Raw genomic sequence first — 25447 nt, forward strand, 5'->3', positions numbered from 1 at the left:
ACAAGTCAATAACACAGTAAAAAAAAAAGAGAGTCTACATACATTGTCTATATGATGTTTGGGGTTTTAGGCTGGTTTTCTGTATAAGCACTTTGTGACATCTGCTGATGTAAAAAGGGCTTTATAAATACATTTGATTTGATTTGCAGCCCTGACAGCGATTGGAAGTGTGTTCCCCAGCCGAGGAGCCGCACAACTGAAAGCCCTGTCACCCAGGGCTGCTGAAAGGAGATGGACCTGGAGGAGCGAAGGTTGCGTGTGGGGCAGCAGGGTAGAATGAGGTCAGACAGATATGTGTGTTCTGAGTTCTGGATAGCTTGGTACGTGTGAACCAGGATTTTAAAGTCAATGCATGAGAATATGGTGAGCCAGTGAAAGTTGAACAGCACTGGAGTGATGTGCTCGCGGTGTGAGGTGTGAGTAAGGACACGTGCAGCACAGTTCTGGGAATATTGTAGCCTTCTTAGGTACTTGGCAGATGCACCAACAAACAGGGCATCACAATAGTCCAGAAGGGATGAGATAAAGGAGTGGATGAGTCCCTCAGTTGCAGGCTGTGGCAACTTATGTCATAAAAAGCAATGGAACATTGCCAGGTTATTGATTTTTTACTTTGGTCACTTTGAGAGTGACTGTCAAATATCAAATCAAACTTTATTTGTCACGTGCCAAACACAACAGTGAAATGCTTATTTTACAAGCCCTTAAACAGCAATGCAGTTCAAGAAGAGTTATATATATATATATATATATATATATATATATATATATATATATATATATTTTACCAAATAAACTAAAGAAAAAATTATAAAAACTAACAAAATAAATTAATGAGGCTATATACAGGGTGTACCGAGTCAATGTGTGGGGGTACAGGTTAATCGAGGTAATTTGTACATGTAGGTACGGGTAAAGTGACTATGCATAGATAATGAACAAGGCAGTTAACCCACTGTTCCTACGCCGTCATTGAAAATAAGAATTTGTTCCTGACTTGCCTAGTTAAATAAAGGTCAAATAAAATAAAATAAAATAAACAGCGAGTAGCAGCAGAGTAAAAACAAATGTAATTAGTCCGGGTGGCCATTTGATACATTTTTCAATAGCCTTATGGCTTGGGGGTAGAAGCTGTTAAGGAGCCTTTTGGTCCTAGACTTGGCACTCCGGTACCGCTTGCCATGCGCTAGCAGAGAGAACAGTCTATGACTCCTCTGACAACGCCTATTATATTTGTCCTGGATGGCAGGAAGCTTGACCCCAGTGATGTACTGGGACGTACGTACTACCCTCTGTTGCGCCTTACTGTCAGCAGTTGCCATACCAGGAGGTGATGCAACCGGTCAGTATGCTCAAGATGGTGCAGCTGTAGAACTTTTTGAGGTTCTGTGGACCCATGCCAAACCTTTTCAGTCTCCTGAGGGGGAATACGTTTTGATGTGAGGGGCATGCGTGGCAGACTTGTTGTTGCCTATCCTTACTACCTGGGGGTGACCCGTCAGGAAGTCCAGGATCCAGTTGCAGAGGGATGTGTTTAGTCCCAGGGTCCTTAGTTTAGTGATGAGCTTTGTGGGTACCATGGTGTTGAACACTGAGCTGTAGTCAATGAACAGCACTCACATAGGTGCTCCTTTTGTCCAGGTGGGAAAGGGCAGTGTGGAGCGCGATTGAGATCGCATGATCTGTGGATCTGTTGGGGCGGAATATGAATTGGAATGGGTCTGCGCTACGCGGGATGATGCTGTTGATGTGAACCATGGACCAGCCTTTCAATGCAATCCATGGCTAGCGAGGTGAGTGCTACGGAGTGCTAATCATTTAGGCAGGTTACCTTAGCTTCCTTGGGCACAGGGACTATGGAGGTCTACTTGAAACATGTAGGTATTACAGACTCGGTCAGGGAGTGGTAATCCGTCTGGCCCGCGGCTTTGTGAATGTTAACCTGTTTGAAGGTCTTGCTCACATTGGCTACCGAAAGCGTTATCACACAGTTGTATGGGACAGCTGGTTCTCTCATGCATGCTTCAGTTTTGCTTGCCTCGAAGCGAGCATAAAAGGCATTTAGCTCGTCTGGTAGGCTCGATTCACCGGGCAGCTTGTGGCTGGATTTCCCTTTGTAGTTCGTAATAGTTTTCCTCTGGTTGCAGATGTGACATGTTGGTAGAAATTAGGTCAAATGGATTTAAGTTTACCTGCATTAAAGTCCCCGGCCGCTAAGAGCGCCTCTTCTGGATGAGCATTTTCTTGTTTGCTTATGGTCTTATACAGCTCTTTGAGTGAGGTCTTAGTGCCACCATCGGTTTGTGGTGGTAAATAGACGGCTACTAATAACATAGATGACAACTCTCTTGGTAGATAGTGTGGTCTACAGCTTATCATAAGATACTCCACCTCAGATGAGCAATACCTCGACATCACGCACCAGCTGTTATTGACAAATAGACACACACCCCCGCCCCTCGTGTTACTAGATGTAGCTTCTCTGTCCTGTCGATGCATGGAAAATCCCGCCAGCTTTATATTATCGACGACTCGGTGAAACATAAGATATTACAGTTTTTAATGTCCCGTTGGCCATTTTGAATTCCAATGATTGAATGTTGGCCAATAGAACAGATGGTATTGGAGGTTTACTCACTTGCCAACAAATTCTCAGATGGGAGCCTGATCTGCTTCCTTTTTTCCCGCTGTCTTTTCTTCACACAAATGATGCGAACCCCCCTGGAGGGGAGGACCTTGACACCATCAATATTGAGGCTGTAGCAGCTGATGTTGTTAATAAGGATCGGACCCTTTTATTAAATTTTCGCCTAAAATGACATACCAAAATCTAGCTGCCTGTAGCTCAGGACCTGAAGCAAGGATATGCATATTCTTGATACCATTTGAAAGGAAACACTTTGAAGTTTGTGGAATTGTGAAATTAATGTTAGAGAATATAACACATTAGATCTGGTAAAAGATAATACAAAGAAAAACTCTCTCATTATCTTTGAAATGTAAGAGAAAGGCCATAATGTACTATTCCAGGTTAGGCGCAATTGAGATTTTGGCCACTAGATGGCAGCAGTGTATGTGCAAAGGTTTAGTATGATTCAATGAACCATTGCATTTCTGTTAAATGTTTTATCAAGATTGCTCAAATGTGTCTAATTGTTTTATTAATACATTTTCAAGTTCATAACTGTGCACTATCTTCAAACAATAGCATTATATTATTTCACTGTAATAGCTACACTAAATTGGACAACAATTAGATTAACAAGAATGTAAGCTTTCTGCCCATATCAGAAATGTCTATGTCCTGGGAAATGTTCTTGTTACTTACAACCTTATGCTAATCACATTAGCCTACGTTAGCTCAACCGTCCCACGTTAGGGGGACCGATCCTGTAGAGGTTAATGATGGAGCGATTGCCTATCAGGAAGACCACTGTCTTTTTGTAGTTTATCTGCAGGAAACTCAGCTTCATCCACACTTTGAAGTCCTGCAGGCAACTGACCAGGAGTGCATTGGCAGTGTCAGTGTTTGTGGAGACATACAGCTGAGTGTCGTCAGCATTAAGGTAAAAGCCCAGTCCGTGTTCACTCAAGATGTTTCCCAGTGGTAGCATGTAGATACAAAACAGTAGTGGTCCTAGGTCCGAGCCTTGAGGGACCCTCCGTTACAGAATTGTTCATGAGTTGAGGGAGCTTGCTCACAGTAGAGAACAGCACCCGGTAGTTACCACTGCCATTGCTGATGAGTTAGGAGTAATAAGATGTCCGAGCTGCATTTAAGGGCTCTTTGTGTTTTTTCTTACGTTTGTCATACATCTGCACATGTACTGTTTGCTCAGTCTTTTTATAGTGTCGTTCTAGACAACGGCCAGTTGATTTGCGAGAGAGTAGCTCAGCGAGAAGATTGGAGGAAAACACCAGGCAGGTTTTTAAAGGAGCAACTTCATCCAGTGGAGGCCAAGGCAGTGTTGTATTGAGCCACAGAGTCAGTAACAGGCAGGTTGGAGATGGATTCAGTAAGCTGGGTTGTGTTTATTGTTTTGAGACACCTAAATGAATGGGGTGTTTCTGGGGCTGAGTGGGTACAGGAATAACTAGAATGAAGGTGATGAATTTGTGGTTGGACAGCCCTGACTCATTTCCATCCAGTTTGGCCAGATCCACCCCTGTAGTACAGATCAGGTCCAGAGTATGGTCTTTGTTGTGGGAGGAAAAGTCCACATGCTGTTGGAGTCCAAAGTTGGAGTCCAGGACATCAGCCAGGAGAGTAGAGAGTGCAGTCAGGAGAGTCGACATGTATGTTGAAATCACCAAGCACTAGCATAGCAGGGCACAAGGGGCTCATTGTATTAGTAGCTCAGATAGTTTAGAAAGAAGGTCAGAGTAGAGCTTAGAAGGCCAATAAATCAGCACAGTTAGCACTGATGCATATGGTTCTAACAACCGGTAGTTCAGTCTGGTCACAAATACTTCCCTTCTCTTATCATTATTTGACCAAAGCAAGTCTATATATATTGACAGGCCCAGATTAAGAAATCAAAGGCTCCGGGGCTGTGCTGGTTTAATACTACACAAATGACCGAAATGAGTGGCAACTTTAACACTGACAAACTGAGATGAATCTCTTCTTGAATTCAAACAAACAATAGCCCAGGCCAATGAAGCTACACAGAGATTGTACAATATTAGTAGGCAATGTATATACAGGATATACAGTGCATTCAGAAAGTATTCAGACCCATTCACTTGACCACGTTGTTACGTTACAATCTTATTCTAAAATTGATTAAATAAAACATAAATCTACACACTATAACCAATAACGACAAACTGAAAACAGGTTTTTAGAAATAAAAACAGAAATAACACATAGGTTTTCAGACCCTTTGCTATGAGACTCGAAATTGAGCTCAGGTGCAAACATTCTGTTCCCATTGATCATCCTTGAGATGTTTCTACAAGTTGATTGGAGTCCACCTGTGGTAAATTCAATTGATTAGACATGATTTGGAAAGGCACACACCTGTCTACATAAGGTCCCACAGATGACATTGCATGTCAGAGTAAAAACCAAGCCATGAGGTTGAAGGAATTTTCAGTAGAGCTCCGAGACAGGACTGTGTTGGAGTCACAGATCTGGGGAAGGGTACCAAAATATTTCTGCAGCATCGAAGGTCCATAAGAACACAGGGGCCTCAATCATTCTTAAATGGAAGAAGATTGGAACCACCAAGACTCTTCCTAGAGCTGGTCGCCCAGCCAAACTGAGCAATCAAGAGAAAAGAGCCTTGGTCAGGGAGGTGACCAAGAACCCGATGGTCACTTTGACAGAGCTCCAGAGTTCGTCTGTGGGGATGGGAGAACATTCCAGAAGGACAACCATCTCTGCAGCACTCTACAAATCAAGCCTTTATGGTAGAGTGGCCAGACGGAAGCCACTCCATAGTAAAAGGCACATGACAGCCTGCTTGGAGTTTGCCAAAAGGACCAAAGTGGAAATAAGCTTTTCAGCTTTAATGTGTTATCATTGATGATTTTCTTAATTGTATGTGGCGGTGTCACCGGCTCGAGCGCCCTTATGTATTTCAAAAAATTGTCTCATAAATTCGATCAATCAATCAACCTAAAGGACTCTCAGACCATGAGAAACTATTTTCTCTGGTCTGATGAATCCAAGATTGAACTCTCAGCCTGCATGCCAAGCTTCACGTCTGAAGGAAACCAGGCACCACTCATCACCTGGCCAATAAGTATGGTTGTGGCAGCATCATGTTGTGGGGAGGTTTTTCAGCAGCAGGGACTGGGAAACTAGTCAGAATCGGGGGAAAGATGAACGGAGAAAAGAACAGAGAGATCTTTGATAAAAACCTGTTCCAGAGCGCTCAGAAATCAGACTGGGGCAAAGGTTCACCTAACAACAGGTCAATGACCCTAAGCTCACAGCCAAGACAATGCAAGTGTGGCTTCGGATAAGTCTCTAACAAAATGTGGAAAAAGTCATATGGTCTGAATACTTTCCCGAATGCACTGTATACAGTACCAGTCAAAAGTTTGGAAACACCTACTCACTCAAGGGTTTTTCTATATTTTCACATTGTAGAATAACAGTGAAGACATCAAAACTATGAAATAACACATACGGAATCATGTGTTTAAAAAATACAGTGTTAAATAATAAATATATTTTATATTCTTCAAAGTATCCACCCTTTGCCTTGATGACAGCTTTGCACACTCTTGACCTTCTTGACCAGCTTCACCTAAAATGCTTTTCCAACAGTCTTGGAGATCCCACATTCTGAGCACTTGATGGATGCTTTTTCTTCGCATGCCGGTCCAACCCAACTCATCTCAATTGGGTTGAGGTCAGGTGATTGTAGAGGCCAATTCATATGACGCAGCACTCCATCACTCTCCTTCTTGGTCAAATAGCCCTTACACAGCCTGGAAGTGTGTTGGGTCATTGTCCTGTTGAAAAACCAATGATAGTTCCACTGAGTGCAAACTAGATGGGATGGTGTATTGCTGCAGAATGCTGTGGTAGTCATGCTGGTTAAGTGTGTCTTGAATTCTAAATAAATCACAGACAGTATCACCAGCAAAGCACCCCTGCACCATCACGCCTCCTTCTCCATGCTTCACGATGGGAACCACACATGCGGAGGTCACCCATTCACCTACTCTGCGTCTCACAAAGACACAGAATTTGGACTTATCAGAGCAAAGGACAGATTTCCACCGGTCTAATGTCCATTGCTCGTGTTTCTTGGCCCGAGCAAGTCTCGTCTTCTTATTGGTGTCCTTTAGTAGTTTCTTTGCAGCAATACGACCATAAACGGACAAGCCTGTCACGGATCCCTCCGGAACTTTCATCACGCACACATGTCCCCTATTCCCACTGATTAGTATTTGTATCTATGTGCACTTTGGTTTCCATGGTCTTGTCGATTATTGTTACTATGTGTGTTGGTGTGTGTGTGAGTAACTGTGCTGTGTGTTTGGGGTTTCGTTCCCTTGTGGATTGCGCAGATGATTACAGGTCTCATCCCGTGCGTTAATAATTGTGTGTGTGTGTTATTTATTCAAGGCACTCCTCACTCTTTTGTTTTGTGTTTCAACCCTGTGTGCTGTGTACGTGTTTGTTTGGTCTTCGTCCCCGTGCCTTTCCCCCGGCACGTCATAATTTGAGAGAAATAAAAACCCTATTACGCATTCCTGTGCCTGTCTCCTGAATCCTTTATACCAGCATGACAAAGCCACCATGACAGCTACAGTGCCAAGAGATCATTCCTTCAAAACAAATGAGTCTTCTAAAGAATGTGACAGTGAATAACAGGAAAAGATGCCGTGTTTATGGAAGGGTTCGCTAACAAGGCTCCTAAACATTCCTCCTCTGAGATTGAGAAGGCTATCTAAGCCTTATCCAAGGCGCTCAATACAAGAACCATTGTATGAAATCCAGGAAGAACAATAGAACTACCCATAAGAGGAAAGTATTGAATCAAAAGGGGAATGAAAGAATAGTCCGGGTCAGGAATGCGGCGAGCGGCAAGTACATTCTTGACAGGAGGTAACAGCCTACTTCCTCCTGTTTGTTTTGGACTTGGCAGCAGTCGAGCTATGGCAATGCAGTGCTTGAATATCAAATTCAAACAGATGGGCTCGGTAAAATCATTATGAGATAATCTTGCCGAGTAAAGCTTAACCTGTCTCAACCACCACTTTAATTAAGAAGATGTCATATTCCAAATATAGTCTTATGAGTTCTATCATTAAATCAATTACTTATTAATGACCATATTATACAAGAAGAAAAAGTTATTTCAAAAGATGAATAAACCTTTACGACACTTCAAGTAAAGTATTAGCAAATATTTTACCCCCTAGGGCTCCCAGACAACAATAGACTGAGCCATGGCCTCCCTCGTGAACTTCATCTCTGTCTCATCACTGATGATGCCTGAAGACTTGAAGAGACAGTTGCACTGTGCTGTGGGTATGTCAATTAAACTTAGATGGCCATGACAGGCTCTGTCTCCGGCCTAATTCCAAACCAATCCCTCGCTCCCTATCCCTAGGCCCCTATTGACTCAAGTAGATCTGAAATGCCTGGCAAGGACTAATACCACATTGTTGATACCTATCCACGAGATATATGAGGAGAAGTGAAGGGTTTAGAGATAGGGCCAAGAGATTGATTTGGAATTGAGCCTCTGTCTGTCTCCATGGTTGTGCCATTGTGCCAATGCGTAGCGAACACACCAGAATACTGCACACTCACAACACAGTCACATTTCTCCCATCCCATATGCTCTTCTCTAGCCACGGAATGCCGCCTGAGAATGAGTTATACTTAATGGATTTTATCATTGATTCCACAGAACATTAAAAAGTCAGTCTTCAAACCCACGGTCAGTGAGGGAGAGATTGAAACCAGGTCCTTGTTCAAGCGTGGTGGTTTTTACATATGCAGAAGGCAATGGCTCCTTTTCAAGGTGATACATTCTACCTGCCTTGGTAATAAACCAAACAGAAATGTCTGCAATTTCCAAGGTGGGACTGCATAGGGATAACACACACCAAAGCCTGGTTAGCTCTGGCCGTTGTGGGAACGTTAAGCACGCCCTTGCTCCAGTGAATGTGATTCTCGATGTGACTCTCGGAAGAGGTTCATCTTAGAGGTTAAGATGTGAAACAAATGGATGTGTCACTAGCATTTTGAACTGTAAGTAAAAGCCCTGCTCCACATTGCTCATATAGCCGTATAACTATGGTCATCTCTGTAATAAAAAAGTAAATAGACCTATTTAAAGTGGAATTGTTGTGAATGCCATATTTAACCAACTGGGGTGGGAAAGTTATTGAGAGGTGTGTGGTGGTGGAAGGTATTGCTTGACCATGTCCCCCACATGATTTGCACACAAAGACACACACACACGTTGGATGGGGTATTGTATTGATCAATGTTGCCCTTTGTAGGTCAGCTGTAAGCATTAGCCCAAGGCTGCCCTTTCAGTCTAGGAGGGATACACGAGGCTAGTCTGTCTACTTCAGTTTAGGTTTATGGAAGAGTCACATACTGCCGCACATACACCGTATTTGTTATTTGCTTTATGCTGCTTTACAAGGGGTTACCTGAATGACAACATAACATCATGCTGTATGGGTTGATAGAGACAGCATTCTGTATAATATAAATAACACAGTAATCATGACCTTACTGCCCCCCCCCCCCCCCCCCCCCCCCACACACACACACAACCATATCATTACGAGCCATTGATAGTGAATCCATCAGTGACTGTGGATCATAGCGCTCACTGGCTGAGCTCTGACTACTGATGAAGGCAGTGCGTCTGGAGAGTCTCTGCGGATTAGCTAGTCAATTCACATAAGCAGAACAATCAGCTGGAGACGCCTGAGGACATTACAGGATCGGGCAGCGTGACGAAAATGAAAAGTGCAGGGGACGCAGCTCCGGGGGCACTCCATTACAGAAATCCAGCAAACATTCCTTATTGATGGAGACAGTGATGAGGGGGAGTCGGGACTCATTTATAAGAGAGATAGGGTTGCTCACATTAACACTCATTGATGAGCTGGAGTGTGCTTTCTGCAGAGGCGACACCACTACCCCCACTCTGACATACAACCTTACCTATATGATGACAGTCAAAACATAGAGATGATGAAGATGCTAATAACATTCACAACCTGAGTATAGAGTTAAACCTGTAAAGCCAATTCATGGTGAGAAATGCCTCTGAAATTTAGCAGGCATGATCATCATGTATGTCGGGGTTAGAACTGCAATACACTCACAGTAGGTAACTACACACAGTTCAGACACACAGCAGGACAGACTAGTGGCCAATGCCCCCATATAGCAAATACTACATCTAGCCTGAGAAATCTGCAGTCTAACATAAAGGAATGTGACATGCCCCACACTGGCAAAAGTATTTCATGCTCCAGGTCCCCAGAGCAATGAGGGTTGCACTTTTGGGAGTGTGTTTGAAGAAGAGCGTGACAGACAGTGACTGAAAAACAGTCCAGTAGGAAAGATTAGCTATTTTCCCCAATCGCATACCTACCAAATCTACTCGCATCACCCTAGAGGCCAAATCTTGTCTGTCGATTGTATCAGCCAGACTGGCCATGGCCAGCACACATCTCAGCGGTGTGCGCACGTTCATTTTTTTCTCTCTCAGGGACTAGTTAAAGAAAGACAAATTGAATGCAGAAAGGTTATGTACACGCTGAGTCATTTATACTCCCAAATAGTGAAGGTTTATTTGTGATAAACTGAGCATGGCTGACTGCGTTGTGAACTATTAAGAGGGGTGCAAGTGTAGCATTACAGAATTTTTATATAGAAATGTATTGTGTAGAACAGATATGATTGTCTTTCAGGTACAATAGGGAATCATGTCAGCACTATTAATTACATTTCTATCTGCAATGTTTAACAAATTTACCCCTGGTCTATAGCGCAACCGGCACCTACTCTCTCTAGTCTGGACCCTCACTCCCTCACTCCCGACTGTAATCCCTCCACACTGTTCACAGTTAGCTCCCATTTGTGTCAAGCGTGACAACACAAAACACTGAGATTAAAATCAGTCTGAGCCTACAGATGGACTGATACGTTGGAACTACTTTTTAACCACAGTGATGTTGTTGTCATGGGGATTAGGGAAAGAGGATTCCATAATATGACTGTGCTCCTATCATATAATTAATAATTAGAATACTACAATGGACATGAACCTTCTTCTGATGGGCCAAAAGTCAGCCATGTTGGTCAACCATGGTTTGCCAATGCTGTGATAAGAAATTGTGTAAACAATGAATGTGAAGAATGTACAGAGCATTTGGAAGAACAGTCAGACCTCTTGACTTTTTCCAAATTCTTTACGTTACAGCCTTATTCTAAAATATATAATTGTTCCCCCCTCATCTATCTACACACAATACCCCATAACGACAACGCAAAGAAATCCGAACCTTTACTCATTAGTTTGTTGAAGCACCTTTGGGAGAGATTACAGTCTTGAGTCTTCTGGGTATGACGCAACAAGCTTGGCACACCTGTATTTGGGGAGATTCTCCCATTCTTCTCTGCAGATCCTCTCAAGCTCTGTCAGGGCAGATGGGGAGTGTCGCTGCACAGCTATTTCAGGTCTCTCCAGAAATGTTATATTGGGTTCAAGTCCGGGCTCTGGCTGGGCCACTCAAGGACATTCAGAGACGTGCTTGGTCTTGGTTGTGTGCTTAGGGCCGTTGTCCCTGTCTGAGGTGCTGAGCGCTCTAGAGCAGGTTTTCATCAAGGATTTTTCTCTACTTTGCACCATTGATGTTTCCTTCGAGCCTGACTAGTCTCCCAGTCCCTGAAAAACATCCCCAAATAATGATGCTGCCGCCACCGGGCTTCACTTTAGGGATGGTATTGGCCAGGTGATGAGCGGTGCCTGGTTTCCTCCAGACGTGACGCTTGGCATTCAGGCCAAAGAGTTCAATCTTGGTTTCATCAGACCAGAGAACCTAGTTTCTCGTGATCTGAGACTCCTTCAGGTGCCTTTTGGCAAACTCCAAGCGCGCTGTCATGTGCCTTTTACTGAGGAGTGGCTACCGTCTGGCCACTCTACCATAAAGTCCTGATTGCTGGAGTACTGCAGAGATGGTTGGCCTTCTGGAAAGTTCTCCCATATCCACAGAGATGAACCCTGTTAGAATGACCATCGGGTTCTTGGTCACATCCCTGACCAAGGCCCTTCTCTCGATTGCTCAGTTTGGCTGGGTGGCCAGGTCTAGGAAGAGTTTTGGCAACACCAATCAACTTGTAGAAAGATCTCAAGGTTGATCAATGCAAACAGGATGCACCTGAGTTCAATTTCGAGTCTCAGGGCAAAGGGTCTGAATACTTATGTAAACAAGGTATTTCATTTTTGATATTTTTTATTCATTTGTAAACATTTCTAAAAAACAGTTTTTGTTTGCCATTATGGGGTATTGTGTGTAGTGATGAGGATTTGTATTTATTTAATCCATGTTAGAATAAGGCTGTACCATAACATAATGTGGAAAATGTAAAGGGGTCTGAATACTTTCCGAATGCACTGCATTGATGCTACAGTGAACTAGCAGTTAGTCAGGTATAGATACTCCTAAAAATACCACCAATGCCAGAAAACGCTCTAGTCAAATTACAGAGACAAAAAAATACAATTTCAGAAAATAATTACTCCAAACTTTTTCTGTTGTGTTTACAATGAAGGCAAATGGATGCACTAATGAGTTATTGCTTTACAGCTACGGCGAGAGAGGAGATAGACATTACTGTTTTATTTTTCATTCCTCTTCTTGACATATTATTATTCCAGGCAGAGTGTCTAGAATGAGAATGGGTTGTATTGGGTCAGGGAATAATTACTTCAGTGGGCAATGTGCTGCAGTAGAATAGTCATTTGAAGAGGAAATTGATGCTCTGCTTGATCATTTTCTATATGCTATGAAAGCGAAAAACTAATCTAAGATGGCGGTACTGAGTCTTGCCACTCTACAAGCTCTGATTCTGTGTCTCTCACTTTTGTTGGTGTTTTTTCGTATGGAGGTCTACATGTTTACACAAATATAGTCATTTGTAACTAAAATCAGAAAAAAAATAAACATCCTCTCACTGTCAACTGCGTTTATTTTCAGCAATCTTAACATGTGTAAATATTTGTATCAACATAAGATTCAACAACAGACAAACTGAACAAGTTCCACAGACATGTGACTAACAGAAATTGAATAATGTGTTCAAGAACAAAGGGGGGGGGGGGTCAAAATCAAAAGTAACAGTCAGTATCTGGTGTGGCCACCAGCTGCATTAAGTACTGCAGTCCATCTCCTTCTCATGGACTGCACCAGATTTGCCAGTTCTTGCTATGAGATGTTACCCCACTCTTACACCAAGGCACCTGCAAGTTCCCGGACATTTCTGGAGGGGAATGGCCCTAGCTCTCACCCTCCAATCCAACAGGTCCCAGACGTGCTCAATGGGATTGAGATCTATCTCGTCGCTGGCCATGGCAGAACACTGACATTCCTGTCTTGCAGGAAATCAAGCACAGAATGAGCAGTGTGGCTGGTGGCATTGTCATGCTGGAGGGTCATGTCAGGATGAGCCTGCAGGAAGGGTACCACATGAGGGAGGAGGATGTCTTCCCTGTAACGCACAGCTGCAACGACAAGCTCAGTCCGATGATGCTGTGACACACCGCCCCAGACCATGACGGACCCTCCACCTCCAAATCGATCCAGCTGCAGTGTACAGGCCTCGGTGTAACGCTCATTCTTTCAAAGATAAATGCGAATCCGACCATCACCCCTGGTGAGACAAAACCTCGACTCCTCAGTGAAGAGCACTTTTTGCCAGTCCTGTCTGGTCCAGCGACAGTGGGTTTGTGCCAATAGGCGACGTTGTTGCCGGTGATGTCTGGTGAGGACCTGCCTTACAACAGGCCTACAAACCCTCAGTCCAGCCCCTCTCAGCCTATTGCGGACAGTCTGAGCACTGATGGAGGAATTTTTCGTTCCTGGTGTAACTCGGGCAGTTGTTGTTGCCATCCTGTACCTGTCCCGCAGGTGTGATGTTCAGATGTAACAACGCCTGCACAGAATCGGTACACGTGGTCTGCCACTGCGAGGATGATCAGCTGTCCGTCCTGTAGCGCTGTCTTAGGCATCTCACAGTACGTACATTGCAATTTATTACCCTGGCCACATCTGCAGTCAACATGCCTCCTTGCAGCATTCACACACGTTCACACAGATGAGCAGGGACCCTGGGCATCTTTCTTTTGGTGAGTCAGTAGAAAGGCCTCTTCAGTGTCCTAAGTTTTCATAACTGTGACCTTAATTGCCTACTGTTAGTGTCTTAAGCTGTTAGTGTCTTAACGACCGTTCCACAGGTGCATATTCATTAATTGTTTATGGTTCATTGAACAAGCATGGGAAACAGTGTTTAAACCCTTTACAATGAAGATCTGTGAAGTTATTTGGATTTTTAAGAATTATCTTTGAAAGATAGAGTCCTGAAAAAGGGACATTTCTTTTTTTGCTGAGTTTACTTAACATCAGGGAGAAATCGTTTGGAGTCAACAACATCCACAAAATATTTCGTTACCTGCCGAATTACTGACTAACAACATACCTGGGCAGTCACTGCCTACAGCTGGGAATACACCCGGACATGGAAGCGAGCCGGAATACTCTACCGGCCCCCTCTGCCTGACTTGCTATTGTCAAACGTCCGATCACCCAGGACTCTGCCATATCCCCCCCGGTTTTGACTATCTACCGAGCCAGCAGGTCAATCAAATTCTCTCTAAAATGAATAGACGGTGGTATTTGCTTCATGATTAATCAGCGCTGGTGTACCAACTCCACAGTACATCCACAGGGATACCTTCAGCGCGTCATGTACCACACTCGATGAGTACATAGACACTGATGTCATATATCCGGTTCCGTATAGAGACGTGTATTCCCACAAAAACTGCAACGTCGTACGACAACAACAAGCCCTGGTTCTCAAAATAACTATCTTTACTACATAAGGAAAATAACTCCGTAAAATATTAACTTCAAATCAGACAAATATGAACCGTGCTCTGCAATTAGGAAGGCCAAAACAAACCACATAAAAACTAGAAGCACAATTCACTGCCAATGACTCCAGATCAGTCTGGAAAAGTTTACAGGAGATGACAAATTGCAAAAACCCCTCCTCCTTCAAATGAGCACCCCTCACAGAAAAACTCAATGTGTTGTATGTGCAGTTTGAGGAAACGAGGGCACAGACACTCAACCCCCCACTTCAGGTATCTCCCCTCCCACCAGCATTCACCATAAAGGAGGTTGAGGTCAGAACTGTTTTCAAAAAGCAAAACATAATGAAAGCAGAAGGGCCAGATCAATTTGCCCAGCCGTGCTCCACCACTGTGCAGAACAACTGGCTCCAGTGTTCACCGTCATTTTTAACACTTCCTTATGCCAGTGTGCAGTACCACAGTGTTTTAAAGTATCCTTCCTTCTTTATGTCCCCAAATCACCCAAAACAACCTAACTCAACGACTTCAGAACAGTCGACCTGACATCTGTGGCCATGAAAGCATTTGAAAGCCTAGTCCTGGCCTACTTAAAACCATGCACATCCCCATTGATGGATCCACTCATTTGCCTACAGAGCTAATAGGTCTGTTGAAGATGCTGTCAACACGGCACTCCACTGCACACTGCAATCCCTAGAGACAGCTAACACCTACTCACGCATCCTGTTCATAGACTGTAGCTCGCCTTTCAATACCATCAATTCCCACAAACTATTCACTAAGCTGTAAGACTTGAAGTAACAGCCATTACCAGACAACTACCAGCAAACAATATTTGCCAACACTAGGAGGAAACAGAAGAGTCAGAGCACAGCATCTTCTCATGAATGACCGAAGACTGCTTCCTTCATGCTATTTGGCATAGCATTTGCTCGGTCACACAAATTATCTCTCACTGTATGAAATGTAAATGTGTGTGTGCGAGCGAGCGAGCGAGCATGCGTGCGTGCGTATGTTTGTGGGTTGTTCAAACACAACCTTTTTCCTGGTGCCAAAGGCTAATAAAGCTAGTTGTGTATTTGTAGGTTGGGCAACAAACTCTGTCCCCTTTGATATTTAATCAAAGAGCTCTGTTTAAGTCTGCACACATACACGCACACACACACACAAACAAAGGAAATTGTGCCAACAAGTCGACCTTCCGTCAAACATGAATGATAAAGCAGCCTTTCTTGGCAGAAAAACGTGTGATTAGTTGCTCACACTCACAGGCCTTTCAAAAGTCCAGCCTTGAAAAAAAAATATACTATCAAATACATTTTTGGCAAAATAATCTCAGTAGCATCTTGAAATCCCTGGAAAACTCTTATTTTAACGAGAATAGTGCCATTTCTGTTTCCAGTGAAGATGAAAACATTGGTAGTTCAGACGCACAGCACACCTGCGAATGAATTTAGTGCAAAAGCCGCACAGTACGGAAGTCTGTCAGTTTTTTGTCACCTTTTCAGAGAGGTGTATTGTGGGAGGGAAACCCTATGTCTCTGTGTTTCGTCAACTGAGGTAAAGTTAATGGAAAATAGCAGGAGGCATACCGAAAGTCAGTGGGATGAATGTTAAAAGCCACAATGGCCAAATACTGCTCGTTGGTGTAATAGAAATGTGCTGAACCAATGTTTAGCAAAGCCTTTTGCTTTAACACTACATCCATGGGCATGGAAGAATTGGAGGGTGGTTGGATACTGGACTATCCACTAAAATATTATCCTTTGTTTTACAGTCAAGAATAGGAGAAAAGGTTCAACCTAGAATGCCATGTGAAACAGATAAAACACATTCTAATGAAAAATACTTTGACTAGATTTTGCCCATCACTGCTTCACCAAAACATGTCCAACTATCTAATAATAATACAATGGCTGTAGATTATACTGTCACGCCCTGGCCATAGAGAGGCTTTCAATTCTCTATTTTGGTTAGGCCAGGGTGTGACTAGGGTGGGTATTCTATGTTATTTTTTCTATGTTTTTGTATTTCTTTGTTTTTGGCCGGGTATGGTTCTCAATCAGGGACAGCTGTCTGTCGTTGTCTCTGATTAAGAACCATACTAATGTAGCCTTTTCCCACCTGTGTTTTGTGGGTAATTATTTTTCAGTTTGTGTGCACCTCGGTTGGGTCACGGTCTTTGCTGTTTACTTGTTTGTTTTTGTTGTTGTTGTTTCGGTTTCACTTTCATTAAAAGATGTGGAACTACATGCACGCTGCGCCTTGGTCGATTTATGACAGGGAGTTTGAGGATAGCGAGCGTGACATATACACTGAGTATACCAAATATTAGGAACACCCCCCCTTTGCCCTCAGAACAGCCTCAATTCATCGGGCGATGGACTCTACAAGGTGCCAAAAGCATTCCACAGGGATAATGGCCCATGTTGACTCCAGTGTCAAGTTAGCTGGATGTCTTTTGGGTGGTGGACCATTTTTGATACACATGGGAAACTGTTGAGTGCAGCGTTGCAGTTCCTGGCACCTACTACAATTCCCCATTCAAAGGCACTTACATTTCTTGTCTTGCCCATTCACCCTCTGAATGGCACAAATACACAATCCATGTCTCAATTGTCTGAAGGTTTAAAAATGCATTTTTAACATGTCCCCTCCCCTTCATCTACACAGATTGAAGTAGATTTAACAAGTTACATCAATAAGGGATCATACTGTAACTTTCACCTGGATTCACCTGGTCAGTATATGTAATAGAAAGAGTAGGTGTTCTGATTGTTTGTATACTCAGCGTATATTTTCAAGTGAAACATTTGCCACAAAAATCAGGTTTCTGCCCCTTTATCCCTAAGCATTGGTTTTGTATTGAGAACCTGTTGCCCAGTTGCCTGAACTTGACATAAAAACACATGTGAACTACTAAAACACATGAAAGGCAGACCATTCTCTTAGCCCCTCACAGTATCACACAGAGGGTCTGCTGCATCTACCCACTCCGCTGACAGTCATGTAATTACAGAGGCAAGATCAGGCCACTCTCATAATTACACAGTCACACTGGACACGGCCAGCCTGCTGTGAAACACACAAACGCATGCATATGCAACCACACTCGTACACACACACGCTCTGTCACTTAATTCTGTGTGATGGACAGGCCAGTGGGTGCAGCCAGGAGAGGGAGGGTGGGTGGGAGGGAGGGTGGGTGGGCGGGCAGTGAAAACAGACACCAGGGTCCCCCACCCAGGTCCCGACTCATGGAAGGGGTAAAAGTTCAGGATGGGGGTAGAGATAATGATACAGGCACCATAGAGCAAATCTCCCTCTCCACCACACCTTTTCAGATTGAGTGATTGACAACTATGTCATGGTTTACATAGTAGGGGATGATCTCTTTGAGTAAATACATTTGAATTACAGCACCCCTTTTCATTTGAACGAAACCTGCCATATTTGCCCATTGTTGAAGTGCTCAGAAAGGTGCTCAAAGTTGATTGATTTTGCATACCATGAGACATCTATGTCTTCATCACTGTAAACATTCGATTTATATAATTTCAAAGCTTACTTTTATTGATTTTATTTTTATTAAACATTTTTTTAAATTACCTTTAAGGTCACTGGTTTTAATACCTGAGCCAAGAAGGTGAAAAATCTGTTTAATGTGCCCTTAAGCAAGGCACTTAACCCTAATTTGCTCCAGGTGCACTGTACTAATATGGCTGACCCAATATAAACAATACATTTCACTGCACCAATCTGGCGTATGTGACATTACACACTTGTACTGTACATGCATGAAATACTGTAAAACAATTAAAAGCCAGGTCTCAAATAGCCGTCTGTCTCTTTTAATAGCCGGCCACCCCACACATTTCAGCAAATAAACGCTTGTTTCAAATAAACCCAGGTCTAAATTAATTGTTTACAAGGTTACCATGAATTACCATGAATTGTTTGTAAGGTTTAATGTTTGTTTTGTTACATAATTCAATAATGACTCTGAAAAAATGATGGCAATCTGTTTTTATCGCCAGTAAGAAACTGCTAACCTTTGGCTGCAAACAGTGGAATACTTCTAGCTTGCTGGACAGCATAAAAACAGTCAACAACTTTGGGAGTACAGACCCCAAGAAATCAGTAGATTTCTGGTGAAAATGCACAGTCAAAGAGATGAATAATTATTCTGTCAAGGAAGTTGTCTCGAAATAGAGGCATACTAAGAGAAAAGAAACGTGACATAGTGTGTAAATGATAACACACTGCAGGAAATGAAGAAATTTATAAAAACGCTGGAAGTGAATGCTGGAATTAAACCATTAACTATGCAAATGAGCAAAAACTGTGTGCATTAAGGAGATAGATGCCTGGCTCAAATAGAAGCCTGTCTCTAATAAGTGCCTTTTATCTCCAGTGATTTAAGCAAATGCACACCTGGGCTATTAATTTAAGTTTTACAGTAGGGCAAATATAAGTACCCACCCAATTATTATTATTATTATTATTATTATTATTATTATTTTTGGTTAAAAGGGAGTCCATTCGATATGATGCGTTTGTAGTGTACAACTATATTTATAGTTACCACCTAGCCATATAGGAACTCATATCCCCAGGCAATCAGAGATCAATAATATCTGGCCTTAGCCCTAGATAAGGTTGCTTCTAGGTCTACTCTTGAAAGTGACACCACCACTAATGCTAGACACAGAATAGCTTATCAGTGAGTTTTCTTTCACAAAGAGGGTATTTTAATAACGACACATAGAAGAGGTGACCTGACCTTGAGCCTGACACTTTGACCTGTCATTTCCCCATAATGCCTGTAAGCTCAGCTTCACACAGATGCTGTCAACTCATAGTTCAAAACAGTTTCAGCCAAAATAAAATTTCATTTCAATTCAGGAATTAAACTGGAATTTCAGTTTAATTCCTAAATTTAAATGGAATTGAGTGCAACACTGGTCACAACTAGTCTGGACTTTCAACCTTCACATATACTGTACTAAAACTAGACTTGACTAAGCTAGAGTAGATTGGACTAGATTTGAGATAGAGGAGTTTAAAAGGGAAAACAAATCTACATTGCCTATCTGAGACATTTGTGATGAGTATTCCTGTTCTGGTTTGAACACAAAAATATGTGAGATGCTATTAGGGCAATGTTAGCATCAATGCCTCATAATTAAACACAACTGCTAATATGTAGCCACACCTTGGATAGAAGTTAGGCTCTCGGAAGCAATGAATACCGTTGAAACTGTTTGTTTGTTTTGCTTAGGTGGCAAGAATGGTGTCAGTGACCACACCCTGTGGCTAAGCCAGCAGGAATTACCAGATGTGTTGTCACTGCACAGCTGAGTATGTCACTCAAACTACTAGCAACGCTATTGGGACACTCCAATAACCATTATAACTGCCCCCCTAAACAGTATCAGCCTCAGGTGGAAGCAGTGAGGATTCAAGTACAGTAGCTAATGAATACTATGCTCTGACGGTTAGCAGATAGGGTCTATGTGGATGGTACTGAGCTGATTTTGGCCCGCATGGTTTGGAATTGATCAGAGGATTTTATTAAGCAGATCTGACTAGGTCAGTTCTGAAACAGAGGCGCTCATCCACTTAGGACTACAGTACCCATGAACCATCAACGTTTAAAATGTACATGACCTATAGACAATGCTGTCACACACTGAAATACACAGAGAGTAAAATACGCATACACTCTCAGAGAAATGTGAGCTCAATAACCCTAGATGCAGCACTGTTAAAAATATATTTTTTAAACAATCCTGCCTTCATGATTCAGGCACAGACACAAATGTACCGTTCTTCTGAGAAATTCAGACATATTGCTGTACAAATAACCAAGGACAACACTGAGTCACCTATTCACTAACCCATGACAAAAGGTCTTTAGAAAACAAAAAACAGCACTGCCTGAAAGAAATGCCTTCACTAAACAACCCACAATGAATTCTGCTGGTGAATTGCAATTAGACAAAACTCATTCATTCAATCATTTTTTTTTCTTCTCCTTTGCACCCCATTATTTTTATTTCTACTTTGCACATTCTTCCACTGCAAATCTACCATTCCAGTGTTTTACTTGCTATATTGTATTTACTTTGCCACCATGGCCTTTTTTTTGCTTTTACCTCCCTTATCTCACCTCATTTGCTCACATCATACTGTATATAGACTTGTTTCTACTGTATGATTGACTGTATGTTTGTTAAAATAAATAAATAATGTAAAATGTGAAGATATTCTACCGAGTAGGTATAGGTACACCTTGTTGTCAGTCTGCCTGACAACTACAGTTTGTTTTAGTGTATGACTTTGGCTCTAGGGTGCCATAGTTCACTCCCATGTTCAAACAACAACAAGCCGTGAGGTCATAGTTGGGTAAAGTAACTGAACGGTTCGACAATGAGTGGCAGCCGGCAGGTGACTGAACATCCCACATGACACTTTTACCCACATGTGAACTCGCTGTTTTCTGAGTTTTAATAATACACGAACACAAAAGCACAAACAGTGCTTACAAAAAAAGTCCCACAGGTCTCCGCTGCACCCCCCCATTCAAAATATTCAAAATACCAGGCCTCACCAAAAGCTTCAGTCACAAGCTCCCTTCCAGTGTCAGTGTCACTTGAAGCTTTTAGTCGGCACACAACTGCTAAAGGTTACTAGTCAGGGAGAGCGATGACAAGCAGCCACGCTCTTCCACTACTCCACTCCTTCTCCACTCACCAGGTTTCCCCTCCTCCCTGTCCGACTTCATCCCCTCCTCACAGAATACTTTCCCCAAGGATTCCACTGTCAGGTCTGGGCTGGGAATCTCACAATAGACAACAGGGGAATCTGAACAACACTCCTCAGGCAAAAACCACTCTTCTTCCACTGCACTGTGTCCAGGAAATCAGGAAATACTTCCAGAGATTGTCCCTCCCTCTCTCTTTCTCTTGCTCTCTCTCTTTCTGTACCTGTTCTAAGAGACTCCCACAGGTTTAGAATTACATATTCCATTCCTCCCCTCCCCCTCTGTTCCAATGCTTCACTGGGGGGTGGCGCTAACTAGAGCTGTCACTATTTTCCCACACTACTCCAACACACACACACACACACACACACACACACACACACACACACACACACACACACACACACACACACACACACACACACACACACACACACACACACACACACACACACACACACACACACAGGTTAGGGGAGGAGTTATGGCAAGGTGCGGTCTTGTAGTAGGCAGGTGAGAGCGTCAATGTGTGTGTCCTCTCACGCAGGTTGGCCAGGCAATGTAGCTCAATTAAAACAGAGCGGGTCTAGAAGTTGCTCTCAAGAACCCAAGGCATTAATAAGGCATTCTGCCTTATCCCAAGGGTTCTCATCTATAAGCACTGCTTACCGGTGGGACCATGTGAACTACAATCCCAATGCTCTGTTTTAACAGTTAGAAACTATGTGGTTTTTGAAACATATGGAACTTATATTATTTCTTTGTTTATTTTAAATAAATAAAAATAAGGGGTAGATCAGCTTTAATATTGCAGGTAGATTGTAGCTTCCATCAGTGTAAGTGCATCATTTCCAATCCCCAAAATATATTTTTTGTAAACACACACACACACACACACACACACACACACACACACACACACACACACACACACACACACACACACACACACACACACACACACACACACACACACACACACACACACACACACACACACACATACACACACACACACACACACACACACACAATTTATATATATATACTAACATATAGTACCAGTCCAAAGTTTGGACACACCTACTCATTCCAGGGTTTTTCTTTATTTTTTACTATTTGTAGAATAATAGTGACAACATCAAAATGATGAAATAACACATGAAATCGTGAAGTAACCAAAAAAAGTGTTAAACAAATCAAGATCTTATCTATTTTTGCTAACTTTCTATTAAAATGTATCGGAGTTAGGTAATTTCTTTCTTTTGGGATATGTATACCGAGTATGCCCACATCCCTATCAGAACATTTTATTGGTAAACTACACAGTAATGTAAAAGTTATATATTTTTTGTGATCCAACACGTAATACACTTACACTTATCAGAATTTGGTTTTAATCCACAGAGGTTAGAAGAAGTATCTAGATCCTCTATGCGGCTGTGGAGGGATCCAAATTGTGGATCAGCGTACAATGGCACCTTTGTTTTTTAGCCCTGGATTTCTAACCCCTTGATATTATTGTTGGATCTGATTTTAACAGTTAACATTTCGATGGTAATAATAAATAGATATGCCGATAATGGACAGCCTTGTTTCACTCCTCTAGACAGTTTTAAACTTTCTGAGAAGTAGCCATTATTTACTATTTTAGACCTAGGGTCACTATACATGACTTTAACCCATTTCATGAGATATTCCTCTTTCAAAATATAGTTTGGTGAATCATGGCTGACTCTGTCATTTTTTAACAAGTTTCATATATATATATAAACTCCAGTCATACTTTATCAAAGGCCTTTTCAAAGTCAGCTATGAATGCCAAGTTATCTCCAATGTATCGTCCATGTCAAAAACCTGTCTAATTAGGTTGAATAACATCCGACAATATCTTTTGAATTCTATGCGCTAAGCATTTTGCCAGACATTTTGCATCACAACATTGAAGTGTAAGAGGCCTCTAATTTATTAAATGGACTGGATCTTTATATTTACCACTGTGATCCTTTTTCAGTAATAATGAAATCAGGCCTTCTTGTTGAGTGTCTGACAATCTACCATGTATATAAGAGTGGTTAAAACATGCTAATAACGGTCCTCTGAGTATATAAAAAAAGGTTTGGTATACCTCCACTGTTATGCCATCCAGTCCTGGAGTTTTCCCGGTCATAACGCCTTTAATTACACCAAGAAGTTCCTCCTCTGTAATTTGGCCTTAACACGAATCTTTCTATAAAGCTGTTAATGTTACATTTTTAATAGAAAGAAAATCCATACGATTGACTTCGGTTACTGGAGATGGAGGAGACTGAAATGAAAACATATGCTTACAGTACTCTACATCCTCTTTCAAAATATCGTTTGGTGAATCATGGTTCATCAAGTTTCAGTAAATTGTTGAAGATTGAAAAATAATTTGGTGCATTTTTCTCCATTTTCCATCCAGTTCGCTTAATTTGTATAATATATCACATTCGATCTTTCTTGAATAATTTCCTCCATTTATTTTTGTTTTTCCTCTAACTTATTCTGAGCCTCTATGGTACAGTTTTATTGCTATCTATCTGTACTGTTAGTCCTTCCATTTCCTTTGTTAATATGTACTCTTTTGACCTAAATTGCTTTTGTTTTAGAGATGAGTTGCATGGACTCTAAAGGCACATTTAAAAGTGTCCTGTACCTATGTTATGTCGGAAAAAGTCAGTTGTAAATTTTTCTGTATTAGTTCAAAACAATTTATCATCCAACAGGCTTTGAATACATTTCCAATATCCTCACCCACGTGGAAAATCTGTAAGAGTAATATATATGCCAATTATGTGATGGTCAGACCCCATTCTGTCCCCTCTCAACACTTTTTAAACTTTTGGTGCCAGAGAGAATGAGATAGGAAAGTAATCAAGACGACTAGCTTGATTGAGCCCTGCCACGTACACTACCGTTTCAAAAGTTTGGAGTCACTTCGAATTTAGTTTGTTTTTGAAAGACAAGCACATTTTTTGTCCATTTAAAATAACATATGATGTTGTAAGTCACTCACAACATCATATTGTAGCTGGAAACTGCAGATTTTATAATGGAATTTTTATATAGGCGTACAGAGACCCATTATCAGCAACCGTCACTCCTGTGTTCCAATGGCACGTTGTGGTAGCTAATCCAAGTTTATAATTTTAAAAGGCTAATTGATCATTAGAAGACCCTTTTGCAATTATGTTCGCACAGCTGAAAACTGTTGTTCTGATTAAAGAAGCAATAAAACTGCCCTTCTTTAGACTAGCTGAGAATCTGGAGCATCGGCATTTGTGGGTTCGATTACAGGCTCAAAATGGCCAGAAACAAAGCACTTTCTTCCGAAACTTGTCAGTCTATTCTTGTTCTGAGAAATTAAGGGTATTCCATGCGAGAAATTGCCAAGAAATTGAAGATCTCGTACAACGCCATGTACTACTCCCTTCACAGAACAGCGCAAACTGTCTCTAACCAGAATAAAAAGAGGAATGGAGGCCCCGGTGTACAACTGAGCAAGAGGACAAGTACATTAGAGGTACTTTGTCACCGACAATGAAGAGACAGTCTATAGGGAGTAGGTCAGAGACCTGGCCGGGTGGTGCCAGAATAACAACCTATCCCTCAACGTAACCAAGACTAAGGAGATGATTGTGGACTACAGGAAAAGGAGGACCGAGTACGCCCCCATTCTCATCGACGGGGCTGTAGTGGAGCAGGTTGAGAGCTTCAAGTTCCTTGTCGTCCACATCACCAACAAACTAACAGGGTCCAAGCACACCAAGACAGTCGTGAAGAGGGCACGACAAAGCCTATTCCCCCTCAGGAGCCTGAAAAGATTTGGCATGGGTCCTGAGATCCTCAAAAGGATATACAGCTGCAACATCGAATGCATCCTGACGGGTTGCATCACTGCCTGGTACGGCAATTGCTTGGCCTTCTACCGCAAGGCACTACAGAGGGTAAGGCTAAGCTGCCTGCCGTCCAGGACCTCTACAGGCGGTGTCAGAGGAAGGCCATAAAAATTGTCAAAGACCCCAGCCACCCCAGCCATAGACTACCGCATGGCAAG

The 25447-nt window shown here is 42.3% G+C and overlaps 1 protein-coding gene across 3 annotated transcripts in view; it reads right to left on the minus strand.

The window, feature by feature from the left end:
* LOC115132090 (kazrin) overlaps positions 1–25447 on the minus strand; it is a 234991-nt gene that overhangs the window by 51138 nt on the left and 158406 nt on the right. Inside the window, exon 1 of one of the 3 annotated variants that reach the window (XM_029664333.2) lies at positions 21357–21592. The exons of the other annotated variants lie outside the window; for them this stretch is intronic. Within the exon in view, the coding sequence (XP_029520193.1) occupies positions 21357–21387 (31 nt within the window). The 5' untranslated portion in view covers positions 21388–21592. Of the gene's footprint in view, positions 1–21356; positions 21593–25447 lie in introns of those variants that run through there. 3 annotated transcript variants of the gene reach the window in all.

This window comes from Oncorhynchus nerka, linkage group LG7 (assembly GCF_034236695.1).
Source record: "Oncorhynchus nerka isolate Pitt River linkage group LG7, Oner_Uvic_2.0, whole genome shotgun sequence".
Lineage (NCBI taxonomy): Eukaryota > Metazoa > Chordata > Actinopteri > Salmoniformes > Salmonidae > Oncorhynchus > Oncorhynchus nerka.